Source organism: Periplaneta americana, chromosome 6 (assembly GCF_040183065.1).
Source record: "Periplaneta americana isolate PAMFEO1 chromosome 6, P.americana_PAMFEO1_priV1, whole genome shotgun sequence".
NCBI lineage: Eukaryota > Metazoa > Arthropoda > Insecta > Blattodea > Blattidae > Periplaneta > Periplaneta americana.
Genome location: NC_091122.1, coordinates 159,694,122 through 159,711,144, shown reverse-complemented (window position 1 = coordinate 159,711,144; position 17,023 = coordinate 159,694,122). Strand labels below are relative to the sequence as shown.

The 17,023-nt window shown below is 35.3% G+C and overlaps 1 protein-coding gene across 7 annotated transcripts in view; it reads right to left on the bottom strand.

The window, feature by feature from the left end:
* Patronin (calmodulin-regulated spectrin-associated protein patronin) overlaps positions 1–17,023 on the bottom strand; it is a 242,515-nt gene that overhangs the window by 118,111 nt on the left and 107,381 nt on the right. For 6 of the 7 annotated variants that reach the window (XM_069829423.1, XM_069829425.1, XM_069829420.1 and 3 more), the window contains exons 4-7: positions 14,457–14,690; positions 7,862–8,112; positions 6,558–6,667; positions 198–308 (exon numbers count right to left, since the gene is read on the bottom strand). In XM_069829423.1, the coding sequence (XP_069685524.1) occupies positions 198–308; positions 6,558–6,667; positions 7,862–8,112; positions 14,457–14,690 (706 nt within the window). The remainder of the gene's footprint in view (positions 1–197; positions 309–6,557; positions 6,668–7,861; positions 8,113–14,456; positions 14,691–17,023) is intronic. The other variant, XM_069829424.1, reaches the window with a different exon arrangement.

Below are 17,023 nucleotides of genomic sequence, written 5' to 3'. Positions count from 1 at the left end.
TGCTAAACCAAGATATTTGATAAACAATTTCTTTTGTGAAATTTTATTATCATTAAAGACTCGACTAAAGTTATAATATTTTGCTATACAAAGTAATAGTACTTCCTTGTGTCTGTTGCAGTTCCTGCATGTAGAAAATTAGTCTGAGCTCATTTTATATTAAGCTATTATCCATATGTGGTGGAGGCTGCTCCTACCTGTGAAGCCGCTCGAATGAGCTCCAAGGTTACTGCGAAGATCAGGGATTGCAGATATTGACTGCGGGAAGCTACGCTTGTGAGCTACCCCTTGGCTATTCCGTGGGTAGACTGAGAAAGTTAGAGCAGAGTGAATAGATTAATAATAAAAAGCAATACAGTACAGTGATGGGCAACTAATGCACTTCTCAGCTATGTTTACAAGCAGCATGGTACACCGAAAATAGCAGTGCTTGCTTGCAAGCTCGTCTTGCAATTTCAATTTAACGAGTGCTGAGCCATCTGTTAATATTATTTCTGCAAAACATCAACACAGAAAGAGTACAGAAGAGAATCAAATATTCTGATAATACAGTGCAAAGTGGTCACTAAGGAAGTTCCTGAATGGCACTAACAAATGATGGGATTAACTTTACTTCCTGAAGCATGGTATTATAATACTTACATGAACATGTGTGCGCTTTCTTTCTGAGTTACAGATGAAGAATCTAATTTACATTAAATAATCTTCCTCATTCCTTCGATAATAGATACATATAATCATTATTGTTCTCAAGCAACACCCTCCAGATGTAATACAATGAAACTGTGAAGGTGCAAAAGAAAACTGCCGATTCTAATGAACTAGTTTTACAAATGTGCTTTTGCTGTTAAGGTTTCCACAAAAACAACTATAATTACGAGACAATTGTAAGTGTGAATTTAATCCTGGTTGACATAACTCTGTTCTGTCATCCAAGGTGATAAAAACATGGGTTCAGCACTTTGAAGAAAACTGATCAGATGCTAAAACAAAAGCTATATGGAAGAGGATGACTTGTTCATACATCCAAAACCATAAATGCCCTTAGAGCTGCCACCACGAGGAATGCTAAATGTTTAGCACATTGACACGTGTTATCTCTTAACATTTCCTAAACTAGTACAGAATGGGCCATACTGATGGGACACATTTCAAATATATTTCTAGGCATGGAAGAAACACATTTCTGAAACTGTCTGCCTCCTCAGTCCAAAGATTTGTCGTACCTTTTTAAGAAGTGACTCATTACTTGCTGAAGGTTTTTTTAGTAGGTTATTTTACAATGCTTTATCAACACTGTGGTCATCTAGCGTCTGAATGATATGAAGGTGATAATGCCAGCGAAATGCGTCTAGGATCCAGCGCCGAAAGTTACCCAGCATTTGCTCTTAATGGGTTGAGGGAAAATCCTGAAAAAAACCTCAACCAGGTAACTTGTCTCAACCAGGTTTTAGAACCCGGGCCCGGGCTCGCTGAAGTTTCCACAGAGAAATGGAGGCAATGTTTGTCTGAGATGGTATTTTTCATTTCTTCCAGGATATATAAGTTTTTTTTTTTTTTTTTTGCACACTGTCTTTTAGAGTTCCTCAAAGAGAGAAGTCACAACGTGTTAGATCAGGAGATCTACCAGGCTATAAATTCCCATTGATAATTATATTCTTGAAAATTGTATGTAGTCCTTAGAATAGTCAGCTGTACTTGCTGTCACAGAATCCACATATACGACAAAAGCACACTCCCTCTCCACTAGAATTCTGCAACAGCACAGTCTTCTATTTTATGGACTAATGCAAAGTGTAAAAAAAAAAATAATCTAGTGTACATTCGAAGTTCGGGGTATAAGCCATGGCAACTATTTTTTTTTTCAAAGCTATGTGATCGTATCACAAGATGTCATATGTTGTATGTCATGTCATATGGCATCCAAAATATGTGATCACATCAGTAGAGCGCAGTGTGATGTAGGGTCATCACACAGGGAACAATATGAATTCATGCTGTGTATCCATAGTACGAGTATGTGGTTGCATCACTATGTGGATGGCACTATGGTTATCGCACAGAGTGACATGCGTAAACACGTAATGTGTAATGCAGTTGTGAGTCAACAGCCATGCACAACAGATGTGACCTGGGTCCTATTCCACAAAATTATAGTCTAATACATTACAATTGTATTGAGCTGTAACTAGTAGTTATTAGTAAAATTGTGTTGCATAAAGGTTCCTTGTACATTTGTACTTTATTACTCCATACTCCCCCCTCTCCCCAGAGAAGGGTCCACAGGTAAGCACCACACCCATAGGCTAATTATGCTATGTTTGAATTGAATTGAATTTAACGGAGGGGGCACTATGGCCCAGCACTGCGACCTTGTTCAGATCTATTGCGCTAGCCCTCTGGTGACGCATTCCCAAACCTACAACGGCTGACCACACTAAGGTTCTCTGATCCAGGTTTCGAGCAGGCAATCCCACTCGTCCCTAGGCCAATCCCCTCCATGCGTCGCCGGTCGGCATTCGGGGAATGCTACAGAATGATAATGAAACAGAGAAATGGTGATGGAATGATATAAATGCCTAATTTGTGGAAAAATGGGAGAACCCCAGGAAAAACCCCAACTGCGACCTTGTCTGCCACAAATATCACTATGGATTTTTTTAATGAAAAGATCCCAGACTTGACTGAGAATCGAACCTGGGGTGCCTGCGTGACAGTCTGAAGGTCTGACCATTCAGCCACTGCAGAGGTACCTCCTTATGTTGGAATGATTGTTGAAGTCCATTTAGGATTGCTCTTCAAGCACATGATTCAATGCATAGTGCCATCGTATCGATTCAGCCTCAGCATCCAGTTCTGACTGGAGATCACACCTCCCTCTGCCTGTGATGTTGTTCTGCAGCCTCCTCAGATCAATGACATCTGTTTACATGCTCCATACTTACAACAGTAGAAGTGATCTTTCTCGTTCTGTTCCACGTAAGTATTAGTATTAGTCAGTCTGTTGTAATTTGTATAGATTCCTCTACTACAACTGAAGGAATGCTAATAATTTCAATACTGCAAACTTTTTATGTAATTCAAGGAAACAGTTCACTAAAATATATAATCAAATAGTAGTAAAAGTTAATGAGAATATCCGGGTATATGAAAGAAGAATAAATGTCCATTTAACCCTATATTTGAGTACAATGAACGTTTTAGGTTAAGTGAACTTGAAGTAGAAGGACTGTTCACTAACATTAGACATAGATTAGAACATCCATTGAATCAAAGTAAATCAATATCAGCTAAGCATCAATTATTAAATACACTTCACTGTTTGGCTGGTAGTCAATATTATGGCATAGCAGAATGCAAGGAATATCAAAGCTTTCAGTGTGTAGATGAGTTTACTCTGTGACGGCAGCTATAAATGACATACAATTTCAGTGAAGCACCTTATTGTTTTTTTCTCTCGCTAACTGTATCAAACAGAATGTTTCTCCTTGCTTCTAGCTCTTTTAAAATAAATAATTTCGTGTCTTTTAACATTATTTTCACGAATTTTCCTTGTTTGCGAAACAATAACAAACAAATTAACAAGTGCATGTGGGAAGGTCAATACTTGCACCCTCTCTCAAGTCTCAACTGAAATTGGTACTATTATGCACAGAAAATTACGATGGTCTTCTTAAATTGGAAGATTAGGTTTAAATATTGACAAATACATGATAAATTACTTGAATTATCACTATTCCTGATAAAATAATTCACACAAATACAAGATGGGTCAAAAGTTGCTTTCCCCGATATTCGTTTTTAGGTTTCATACTTGCACACACATATACAGATGTCATAACTTGAATAGACGAATAGCTGGTCTAATAAGTGGTGGGTTGACAACCATGTTCGTGCATCAACTGTTTTTTCGATGTCATATCTTGAAAACAGCCCTCGTTTTGCCGAAATGCAGTTAATATGGCAACAGGATGAAGCACCATCTCACTCTGTGTAGGAATGAGGGACTCTTTGAATCAACAATTCCATGAATGGATTGGCCAACGTGGCACAACAGAAAAAAAAAAAAAACACCAAGACAGCCACAGATTCTTACTGAAAACTAGTATTTCGATTCTCAGCAGGTTCTGTGAGATTCTTGGAAGGCACATCAATTGTAAACGAAATTTTTCAAATACTTTTGTTTACCCTGCAATATGCATTCCAATACTGCCCCATTTTCGCCATAAAATCAACTTTTGAGTTGACATTGTACAAAAAATTACATCACATGGAGATATTGTACGTATCGCTTTATTATGATAGTCAGTCTAAATTATATCAGCAGCTCTAATCGGACAGATCTATGAACTTCTTACAAATATGTTATCTGATATTGCAAACCGAATTTCATTACAGATATTTGGTATTTTAAAGTCCCCTCACTGTCTTTTTGTAACTACGAAAGAAAGCATTTCTGAACACACATTTATAAGGGATTGTATTTTATTTTAATACGTAAATTACATCTTCAAAATTTGTAGGTACTTTTCAGATACATCCTTTAATTTGTTAAGAAAAAACAGATGAATTTTTGCATCAAATCAGATAGCTGGCACTCTTTTACAATTTAGTGACTATGGTCTACTATAGTGCATGTATAATTAATTTATCTTCTATGCACATGTGTATTTAGCGTTGCCCTCACTGATACAGTATTTTATGAAGGAAAAATTAAGACAGAAAAAAGAAACAGTAAGATCTACTTCATTTGCTTGCCACAACCCCACAAACTCCGTTCATATTATTACTGAAAAGTATATGTATAATAATATGTATTCCAACCACCACAATCAAATCAGTGTAGTATCATGCACTTTCAGAAATCATACATCTGTTATTGTAGTCAGAAAAGTGCTACCAAGCCTGTATCAGCAACTGTGCGATGAAATCTTATCCTGTCAGAAGCTCATTAATTTGTTTGTAACTACAGTGTTTATTACCGAGAATGCATGTTAATATAATATGATCAGTGTTGGAAAATTCTGCTCACTATCATTTTAACAACTTCGTAATACACTTTCCTAGGACGACAAAATATTATCAATTTAGACTCAGATTTAATTTTTTTTATCTTCGTTTAACTTCCTTTCTGGATCTTACAAGCCAGTGCCCCTAGGGAAGGGGTGATTCTGTGAATCATACACGAGACATGGACAATGGAGGGACTTCCCTGGTGAGGGATCAGCTCGACTCAGGGACCATCTCCTAAAGACAGGCCTGCAGAACTCGCAAAGTAGGGGAACTATGACGTCAGCCTCACTCCACTTCTATTGGGGCTGATCGACTTCCGCCCCGAGAATGAATGTTGATGCAGCCGAGCGTAACTAGAACGCCGTGACCGCACAGGTAGAAAACGTGGGTGGGATAAAAGAGGTGAGGAAAGCAGTCGCTCTCAAGAGCTACAGTTCTGCAGGCCTGCCTAAAGACAACACGAATATATTTATATAGACAACTGACAGAACAGTAAATTCCAATTCAGCATTCGCCTTTGCGAGTGGGAAAATCCTGAAAAAACTCACACTCAGATTGGCTAGCCTTGGGATTTGAACCTGGGCCTCCCAAATGAGAGTCTAAGATGATACCATCTTAACTTTTGAAATGAACACACGGTATAATCAGAAACATTGCATAAATCATGTAACATAAATTAGACTTCAAACTGTTCCTAATATTATACACTTGCTATTTTCTTAAGTTACAGTGTAGTGCTTTCCACAGTGTATCCATGTTGAAGCCACAATTTTGTTATCATGCAGAAGTCGAGAATTTGAATTTTAATTTTGAAAGCACTGAGATTTAGTTTCTCAGATAACAAAATAAAACTGCATAAGGACTATCAGCTGGCATAGTTAAATAAAAAAGGTAAAGGTATCCCCGTAACATGCCATGAAGGCATTTGGGGGGCATGGAGGTAGAGCCCCATGCTTTCCATGACCTCAGCACTAGAATGAGGTGGTGTGGTTGACACCACGTCTGACTGCCTTTTACCCCCGGGAAAGACCCGGTACTCAATTTTATAGGAGGCTGAGTGAACCTCAGGGCCATTCTGAAAGTTTGGCAACGAGAAAAAATCCTGTCACCACCTGGGATCGAACCCTGGACCTTCCAGTCCATAGCCAACTGCTCTACCAACTGAGCTACCCGGCCACCCAGCATACTTAAATACAATGGGGAAAAAAAAATACATTTATTTTCCAGCATTTAAAATAAAATTATTGTGTTTCTTGAGCTCAATTTTCTAACACTGAACACTTCCATTTTCCATACTGCAGATGAAATGGTCTACAGTACTGCAAATCTATTACAGGAGATTTTGTTTTGTTAAGTAAGAAATGAAGAATGAAAATCCTCTGTAACTGTTCCAATATGAATCAAATCTTTCCAAGACAAAAACAACCAAAAGCTTTTCAAAATTTATAAATACAAAAAAATCTATATTATTCAGGCAAAATGGTACCTGTAATAAAATTAATATTACTTACTATTAGATAAATATTAAATATAGGCTGACTTACCTTCTTTTAAACTTTTGTCTGTGCCTGGAAACCTGACACATTTCACTGGGTGAATCTCAAGTACATTAAAGAGATCTGCCAGGAAGACCACTAGATTCTGTTTCATTGACCTACAGAACACATAAGATTAAACTGATCGAAGTGAACATATACAAATGAAAATTAAACAATGCAAAGCCAGCAGTGTTTTTGTAAAAGATATATTTTTTAAAAATTTTAACACATTTCTGAATCTTTCTTCAGAAAGTTGAAATCTGTCAAATGAAGGGGAATATATTATATAGGTAATTGATAAAATTATATATTTATAACATAATATTATAATTAGAGCCCGGCTTGATATGTAAAGAAAGCGCAAAGAAAGCTTGCCCATTTGACTGATGCACAGAGAACGATATTCGGTCCTCGTGCCGCCATGCTCGTTACAGGGCTGCTAAGAACCACCTAATGCTGATTACAAGGAGCATTCGAAAGCGTGGTCTTGAGCTGTTCGTATCGTGGAGTGTATTGTGCAGAGCAGGTAGAAGCCAGCGTGTGCATTACATATTCTGCGTTTTATCCCTGATATCAGGAGTTTTATATAGTTCAAAGTATGTATAACATTCTATGTACTTAACAATGTCCCCCATTTGGCTCTAAATTAGGAAGTGCTAATAAAACGTTACACAGTCAAACTAGGGAATTGTTTATAACGTTTATAAATTTATGAAAAACGAAACAGGCTCCACTCGTAACATAAGGAGTATATACAGATTAAAATAAACCGACCATAGTACCCTAGTTATCGGAACATTTTAATAAAATCACATGGTATTAGTCCTTCGTGTTTTATTACAACGTCAAATATCAATTATTACACGATTACATATTTCTTATAACATCTTTGTCATTTCATTCAGTGATTTTATGTGTAACAAAATTCGTGCTTCTGTATTTTCAACGATTACATATTTCTTATAACATCTTTGTCATTTCATTCAGTGATTTTATGTGTAACAAAATTCGTGCTTCTGTATTTTCAACAATGTTATGTTATTAGTTGCTCTGCAACAAGGTTTAGGTTACGTTACATGCGCTGTGATAAATCTCACTTGAAACATCAAGCCAGCAGACGACTGAGAACTGTCCACAGTTTGCCAATCGAATCAAAGTGAGGTCGAGTGCACCCGAACGTTTCCGAAAGTTCACGCAGCTTTCCGTGGCAAGCTCTTCTTGCGTTTACTCTACTTAAGGTTAATATTTTTACTCAGTATAATTTATAAACATACAAGCCATGTCCCCCATGGTCATGGTAACATACTTACCCTCGCATATACGTAACATCTTCTGGCATCATGTGGAACACAGAACACGGTAGACTACGGGTGCAAAAATTATAAACAAGCATGAGATTCTGAACAGAGTCTGATATAGTTGGTAGATAGCTGACTACAACGTCCGTCCATGGCAATTCTTCAGGGCAATAGAATGACACTAAAGCAGCTAAACTAATTCCATCACAGAGATCTTTTAGCTCCCTCACTGGAGGGAAGTCAGGAGCATGCAGTCTGTCTCCCTGAAAACAGAAAGGAAGTCTATGTTACACAGTTTGAATTTGCAATGCTCTAATTAATTCTGATAACCATTAGCGTATGATCCTGATAACTTATGAATGAATGCTATTGTTCTCTTTGCAGACATGACTAAGAGCTTACCACAGATTATACATAAATGTTTATTTAAAACTTGTATTCTGTAATTAATATGTCTTTGCAATAGACAAAAATTAATTATTATAATGTAGAGCTTTAAGAAATAAAGACCTAATTACATACTACTGGGACAAAAGATGGAAAATGAAGAACTCTAACAAGTTTAGTAATAGTAATGGCTAACCAACCAACCAATCAAACCAAACTAACTAAACAGACACTTTATGTACTAAAGATTCAAATTATGTGAAGTTTTACACCTTTTCCAGTTGTATTTCAGAAAGTATCAATCGAAGACGGGACATAAAAAAGACTGTAAGTGCCAAAGAGAAAAACCCTAGAAAACAGGGTTTTCTTCTGCAACTAGTAATGTAATATCACAGTCTAGTATATAGTCACGAAGCTCAATACGTAGGAAATATGCATCCATAGATAGTTGTTAACCACTAGGATCGCTACTATCGCCTAACCACAGACAATGCGAAATAGTACCGGTACAGTCTATTGTTCCTAGTACCCTCAACAACTCAAGCTTCGTGACTGTATATACTAGAGTGTAGAAATATCATACATCTATGGAAGGAACTAAGTTCTAAATAAAATTATTACAATGGGACTTATCCCCTTTTCTTACTGGATTAAGCCAGAGCCATAGACTCTATGTAGGAAAAAATAATTTTCAAAGATATTGGCACTGCATGCCCAGTCTTCAATTATATTTCATTCATATTAGTCAATTGGTTTTCAGAAAGTAACAATAATCGTATTTCAGATTTACCAACCTTATTTAGGAAAATGTCATTTGTATTTCAGAAAAACACTGATTTAACAGCAACTCATTTTGTTATAATGGCAAGAATTTGTTTACGTTGCTGACATATTTAACTTTTTGAGTTTACATATTTTAATGTATCTTCTGAAATACAATTGATATTTCCTCAAATTAAAGATACTAATCTGAAATGCAATTGATATTTTCTGAAGTACAAGTTAATAATCTGAAATATAATTGATGTTTTCTGAAATATAATCATTTCTGAAATTAATTATTTTTTAGTGAAATACCGTATCTGTATGCATAACTCCTCCCTTGAGTAATTCTCATACCCAAAGACTTTTTATTAAAAATAATGAAATGAAATTAAATATCGCATATTTTCCTCCCCTCATAGGACATTGGAATTCCTTTCAACCAGTTTGTAGTGGAAAGTTTTTTATGACATTTATTTCACATTCCATAAAATTCGACAGTGAATTCCCAGGGTCAACAATCTCGTAACTCCTAACAATAGACCTGTACCTGATCTAAGTTTTCTATATTTTTCTAACTCCACTACAAGTATTGTTAGAAGCAGCCCATACTGACAATATGTGAGTGAACAATTCAAGCATGGGGGCTGATCACAGAGGAAATTATTTTTCTCTCAATCAACTGAAGTGGAATCGCTGTGTAACTTTCGCTGTCAGGCCTCGGATTCATTGAAAATCCAAATATTGTTAAATGAAACACCGAGTAACAATCTAGGTGGGTAAATTCATGTGTAAAAAAATGTTAACATTTTGTATTTGAACTTTTATGATTGTTTGAAATCTTCATACTCTAAGTAGAACACTTTACGTTTAGTAAACTTTCTTTGTGAGAAAAGCTGTAAATCTCTTAATTATTGCTTTTAATAATCAATAATGCTTCATTCACTTTTCGTCTGTTGAATGGGAAACCATCATCACTGCTGTCACCACCACAACCATCGTAGTAATTTTTTTTAATCTTCTTATGCAGTAGCTTCTCATATGCCTGTGGGAGAGAGTGGTCCAATCAGTATTTAGTTTTGAGAATATAAAATGTAATATGCTGCAATGCTGCAAAGAGTAGCAGTGCTCCTTGAGGTCATTGCTCCACAGTTGGGGTGAGTGTAACTCCAATCATCCACTTCGCAAGACTTGCAAGAGGAGAATTTAAACAAAAAGTCTCATCAGAAACGTTTCGATCAAATTACTGTACATCAAAATGTACAATATTCCATGAATTAATTACGTTTTTTATTACACTATAACCTCTTTAACTCTAAATTTAATACCATGAAACTTATTTAACATTCACAGTATCTGTTGATTTCTTTGCTTTTTACATAATTAAAAAATAGTAAAGCACATACATTCTTATAAATTAAAACTATTTCCATTAAAGATTCCTTTACAGTTGATGTAAACTCAAAATAACGTTATTAGGAATACATATTCTGTAACTCAATCTCCTTTTAAGTTATTATCTTTGAAGAAATTAAAAATACTGGTAAATTAAGTTTACAGTAATGTTAAGGTAATGTGTTAAATGTTACATATGTACAGCAATTTGATCGAAACGTTTCTGATGAGATGTTTTTGTTTACATTCTCCCCTCACAAGTCTTGCGGAGTAGAGTTACACTCACCCCCATTGCGAAGCAATGACCTCAAGGAGCACTGCTACTCTTTGCAGTGTTGCAACACGTTACATTTCACATTTTCAAAAACTACTGGACGTATCAAAAAACTTATTTGACAAAACTTGTCCACATTGGCTTGATCTATTACCTCTTTGAATTAATGTAATAGGTTCCCTTCCACCATGTATATAAAAAGAAAGCCTTAAATGCATAGAATGTCCTATTACATAATAAGACTATTTAATTATTTAGACAAGATAAATAAATTACTTATTCACACAAAAAACAGCCTTATTTCACGGATATCCTCATTGTCTACAGAGTGAGCAAACTTTGACTATACCACCACATGGGTCAAAATAATTGAACACGAAGTATCAACACAAGAAACATACAACTGCTTATGACCTTGACTTCGACATCACCTGCCTCCATTATATATAAATGCATCAGCCAAGTATAACAGTGAAGTTTTGATTATACTGTCCAATGAAAGATTTTAAGTCCATATTTTATCAACAACTGAACTACAGGTGAGAAAATTGTCTATTTACTGTTTCATGAGATAATATGCAATCACGCATATACAAACAAAAATAGTATGTTTAGAATCACTGTACAAAAGGTGGTAAATACATTTATTTTATGTTTCCTTCTTAGCAGATATCAGGAAGATACTACAGAGTGAATGACATTTAATAAGTAGGCCTACTTCAGAATGTTATTCAGTTTACTGCTCACAATTCCATTGTTTACATGCTTAGAACACTGCTATTATGTAAGGCACATCTACAGATCGTAGCTGGAGGACAGGGTTACCAAATATGGAGGATAAATGTAAATATGTTGAGCAAGCAGTACGCATCATATGAGGTGTGGTCTTGTGAGTGATTCAGTGGAGGACTAAAAAATCATTTCTAGTATTCCGGGTGCATGAAGTTTAAGACCAATGCTCTCATAGGAATTTTAACAAGTTTTAATTGTCGTGATTTTACTTCTGAAATACTAGAGGCAGCGAACTAGAAGTGTTACCCAGATACTTCCACTAAATATGAAGAGAAAACCTTCCCCACAAACTCGATTTTAACAACTAAATTAAGTATTAACAATACTTAGTTCATGAATGACTCAATTTAACTTTTATTTGGCCGTAAGATCCCTCTCCAAAAAAATGCAAATAGTGCATTTGTCCAGTTGTACCCAATATGGAAATCTTAAATTATATCTAGATCTACAAAAATTAAAATCTTTAACAGTAATGTGAAATCAGTCTTATTATATGGCTGTGAGACATGGAAAACAAGTAAAATTATACAAAATAAACTGCAAACATTTGTTAATAGATGTTTACGAAGAATCTTAAAAATTAGATGGCCAGATATAATCACAAACTCAGAACTATGGAAGATAACAAATCAGAAAGAAATCACAATAGAAATCAAAAGACGAAAGTGGAATTGGATAGGGCACACAATCAGGAAAGAAGATGGAGCAGTAGAAAGAATGGCTTTGGATTGGAACCCCCCAAAGTAGTAGAACAAGAGGAAGGCCAAAAAATACATGGAAGAGAACAGTTTTGGATGAAATTGCTAGGGAGGGGAAAACATGGAGCAAAGTGAGGAAGTTGGCTACAAATAGGGTCCAATGGAGGCACTTTGTGAATGCCCTATGCTCCTCATGAGGAGATACAGGAGTTTGATTGATTGAAGATCCCTCTCCCCCCCCCCCCAAACTGCTTCATATATAATTCACAAACTGAATTGTTGGTGCTATGCAAATATAAGTGAAGATGGGAAATATCTTCTTTAACAAATTCTGACATATTAAATCCCTGTATATTAGAGCAAGCACAAAATGAAAGTAACAAACACTAAATTATCCTCTTCTTCTTTTCATTGTGAATTATCCCAACGACTATCGGACCTTGTTCATGAGCACTCTTCATGTTTGTTATTATTTTACCTGCAGATCCTTGAAACAACTCCAAAATCAATTCAAAAGAGAGTAAAAAATAAAGATATTGTGTAATACCTAATACATACTACAGTATTATCATTTTTATTCCAATAAAACCTGATAAGAGGTGCCAGGTAGCATTAATGACGACATTGAACATACACAGGTCTTGATAAAAAAATGAATAAGGATTTTTTAAAATAATTCTATAGAAATTAGCAAAAAATTGTATTTTCCAATTTTTCCGGAACAAATATAACTCGACACAGGACACACCATTAAAATCCAGAACAATCTTGGGAAATCCAGGACATCTGGCAACCCTGTGTACTAATAATAATAATAATAATAATAATAATAATAATAATAATAATAATAATAATAATCATAATAATAAAAGATGTAGGTCATCCCATATTATTTGCAGATGACACAAGTATAGTAATTACAGCCAATAACTCCAACACATTCCAATCTTCAGCAGAGGAAATTGTCTTCAGAATATGTGACTGGTTCTCAGTCAATAAATTGGTATTAAATTGTAACAAAACTAACATAATTCAATTTAAATCCTGTCCAAATTCAACGTCGCAAATTTCTAGCACAATAATTAATAATAGATCCCTATTAGAAACAACAACCAAATTTCCTTGCTTAAAAATCGATAATGTGTTAAATTGGAAAAATCATATTAAAGAAATTACCCCCAAACTAAATTCAGCTTGTTTTGCTATTAGATCTATGCAAAAGATAGTAAATATCAATACCTTAAAAACAATATATTTTGCATACTTCCACTCGGTAATGAGTTTTGGAATAATATTCGGGGAAATTCCACAGATAGTAACAATATATTTCTATTACAAAAAAGAGTAATTAGAATAATAATAGGTGCCAAATCTAGGGAATCGTGTAGGACTATTTTAAAAAAACCACAAATAATGCCCATGGCTTGTCAGTATATCTTTTCATTAATAATCTTCCTCGTATGTAATCGTGAAAACTTTGTAACTAATTCAACAGTTCATAGCATAAATACACGTAAAAAAAATTACTTTCATACTCCATCGGCAAGTCTATCGTGCTATCAAAAAGGAGTGTGTTATATGGCAGTAAAAATTTTTAATAGCCTTCCTATCGATATAAAAAATGAAACTCAAAACATAAAATTATTTAGGGCCAAATTAAAGAAGTACCTAGGTGAATTTATAACATTCAATAACACTTCATGAAATTGATACTGAAACTTTGTGTTGTACTAGTAGACTATATTGTAAATCTCGTCTGTATATATTTCATCTAGACTGTGACTATAAATTAAGATTTTATAATAATATTAAGTTCTTTGACTTGTTCCATATTCTAGCTGTAAGCAACGTATGAATACCATGAAATGTTAATAAATACAATACAATACAATACAATATTGAAGCAAACTATAGTGAAGCATTTGTTGTGAGCCAGAAAATCCAAAACAATCCTGGAAAATCCAGGACATCTGGCAACGCTGTGTACAATATTGAAGCAAACTATAGTATATGAGCTGGAACTAATTTCGGATAAAATATAATGCATACCCTTCATTAATTACTTCTCTTATAATAAGCCCATGCTCTCCACTTGTAAACCGAAACAAAAATAAAACACTCAAACCAACAAAACAGTAGTTTCGCATATTCACGTATTCTATATGCCACCGTATCCCTGATACAGAGCAGAATTTGTTTATGATTTCATTTCAAACATCAATGTATATCCTCAAGCATAATAACCAGAATGCGTAATACATTATAAATATTACTTCTTGTGTAATAAGCTCTGAGTTACCTCTCCTCCTCTACCGTCACCCTGGTCCAGCTCCTGCTCTATCCGTTGTTTCAGAGCTGAACAAGCCTTGTTCACCCACAGCAGTAACCCTTCTTCGTGGTCTGCCGGGAGGGGCTCAGGACTGGCAGTTCGGGAATGACTGAATCTTTGGATTGCTGCCAGCACTCTATCGGGTGTCACAACCTCCTTTGCATACAGCACCATGATGGCTTCAATCACAGCCATATGAGCACTCTGAAACAAATAGTACGTCCAACGCACATGAACTCCCATTCATTTCAATCAACATTTTGGGAAAAGTTCATTGAACTTTCTCGTAATCAATAACCTCACAAGACTCTTCCTTTAATAGGGTCAACAATGTATCTTTTTAAAGCCAACAACGTGTACTTAATCCATGATCTGTTGCTAACATTTCCAAATGGAACTGCAATAACTATAGCTTCCATCAATTGACTTCAAGTGCCCCCTCTATGAGCAATGCATCACTGTGAATCAGTCGCCAGTGATGTTGTCCATGGCACACCATGGGAAGTAGATCTACATTATAACAAAATACACTAATATTACTAACTGCATAAAAATGACAGAATTTTTTTATCTATACAGATTAGTGATTATTCAGTAAAGTGATATGTACATGTGTTAAAAAATTAAGCATCAATTTTGTAGAAATAGGGCGTTTAGAGGGTAACATGTGTATGGTAGTGAATTGTGTATATACAGGGTGTTTCAGAATTCAACTGCTGGAGTCCATGCATTGGCTTTGCGACAACAGCTAAACATGTATTCAGTCATTACAAGTAACTGAATCTGCATGATCTTCAGTATACTAGAGAAGATTGCTAGTGTGACATGGAGGCTGGAAGGGTTGTCGTATGGTGATATTCAGAAGAAATTTCATCACCAATTCCATAAGTTGGACCACAAACAAAACAATCCACATGCTGGTGAACAATTTTAAGCGTACTGCTGACATACATCCATAAGTGTTAATAATTTGAAGATAACACAACACTGAGCAACAAAATTGACCTTGAAAAATTTTTGTTGCACAATATATGTCATTTATTATGTATGTAAATGTAAAAGTCCAGTATCCTTTGAAGTACAATACAGTATTTTAGAATTTTCAACAGATGAAAGAGTGTATTAAATGGGATGATGAGCATATTAACCCAGATAGGCCCAAAACTTTTTTGTGATAAAACTACAGTAGCACATTAGTTACTCTCGAAAATCGGTTAAATGATGTTGAAATAAACTGAAACAAGGAACGTATATTTTCTAAAGCTAACAAATACTACCAACATTATCGCACAACTTATAAAATGTCCCTAGCACCAACAATGATATAATATCCAAAGGCACTGCAACTGTCCTTAAAAAAGGACGGTGGGAAAGTCTGGGTTAAGCGATGGATTTTACATGGTCTTATATGGGGATGTCAAGGGACTAGACGAAAAGAGCATATAATGTGGGCTACCGTAACAAACAGGCGTGTATTATCAGGGTTTCACTGTAGTTTCTAGAGACGCAAAATTACACATCTTACCAACACTAACATATGGAAGTGAAAGGTGGACATTCACCAAACAAAGAGAAGTTAAACTGAAAGTGTTTGAACGTAGAATCTTGAGAAATAATTTTGGTGCAGAACAAGATATTCATACGTAACATCTGGAGAATTTTAATTAGTGAAGAAATTTACACTCTTTATAAAGAATTTCATATTATGGCAAAAAACAAGGCAAGAAGATTAAAATGGATGGACATGAAATCAGTCTCTCTCTCTCATTGGAAAATTAATCAAGTAACAGAAGAGCTTTTGTCGTCCAAAGAAGAGAAGGACTGAAAATTCTAGCTTGAGACCGTAACAGGCCACTCGGCCTAATATTTGTTAGGACGACGAAGACGACAGAAGAGCTTTCAAGAGGACGACAGCCATTAGAAACACCATGCTTCAGATATATGGACAATTGGAAAAAGACACAAATTCTAAAAGTGAATGAATGGAAAGTGTCTTTCTGGGCAGAAATCAGTGGCGAAATACTGTTCAATTAGCAGAAATAGCCTCAATAACTTGTAAAAGCTTAATAATAATAATAATAATAATAATAATAATAATAATAATAATAATAACAACAACAACAACAATAACAATTGAATTCTTCAGCTGTTGCCACATCTCCGCATCAAGTTGATGTTGTTCTCTGTCTTGACAGTCCTTGATGGTTAAGTTTCTCGTCTACATCATTTTGCAAGCTGTGCAATGGGCGACCTCACTTTCTTTGTTGGAAGAGTATCCACTGTAATACCTGATTCGAAAGTCTCTCTTCCATCTCTCTGCTCACATGTCCAAACCAAATAGTGTAATTTGTTTCCACTGGATATGGTCAGAGATATCTCTGTCGGTACTTCCCTCTTCCCACATGGTATCATTTCTTATTCTGTCCAGACTGGATTATTTTGAGTTCAGTGTTAATGGATCCATTTCAGCAGCTAACAATTTAATCCTATTTTATTGTTGACAGCAAAGATATGATATAACATAAAATTACCTGTGG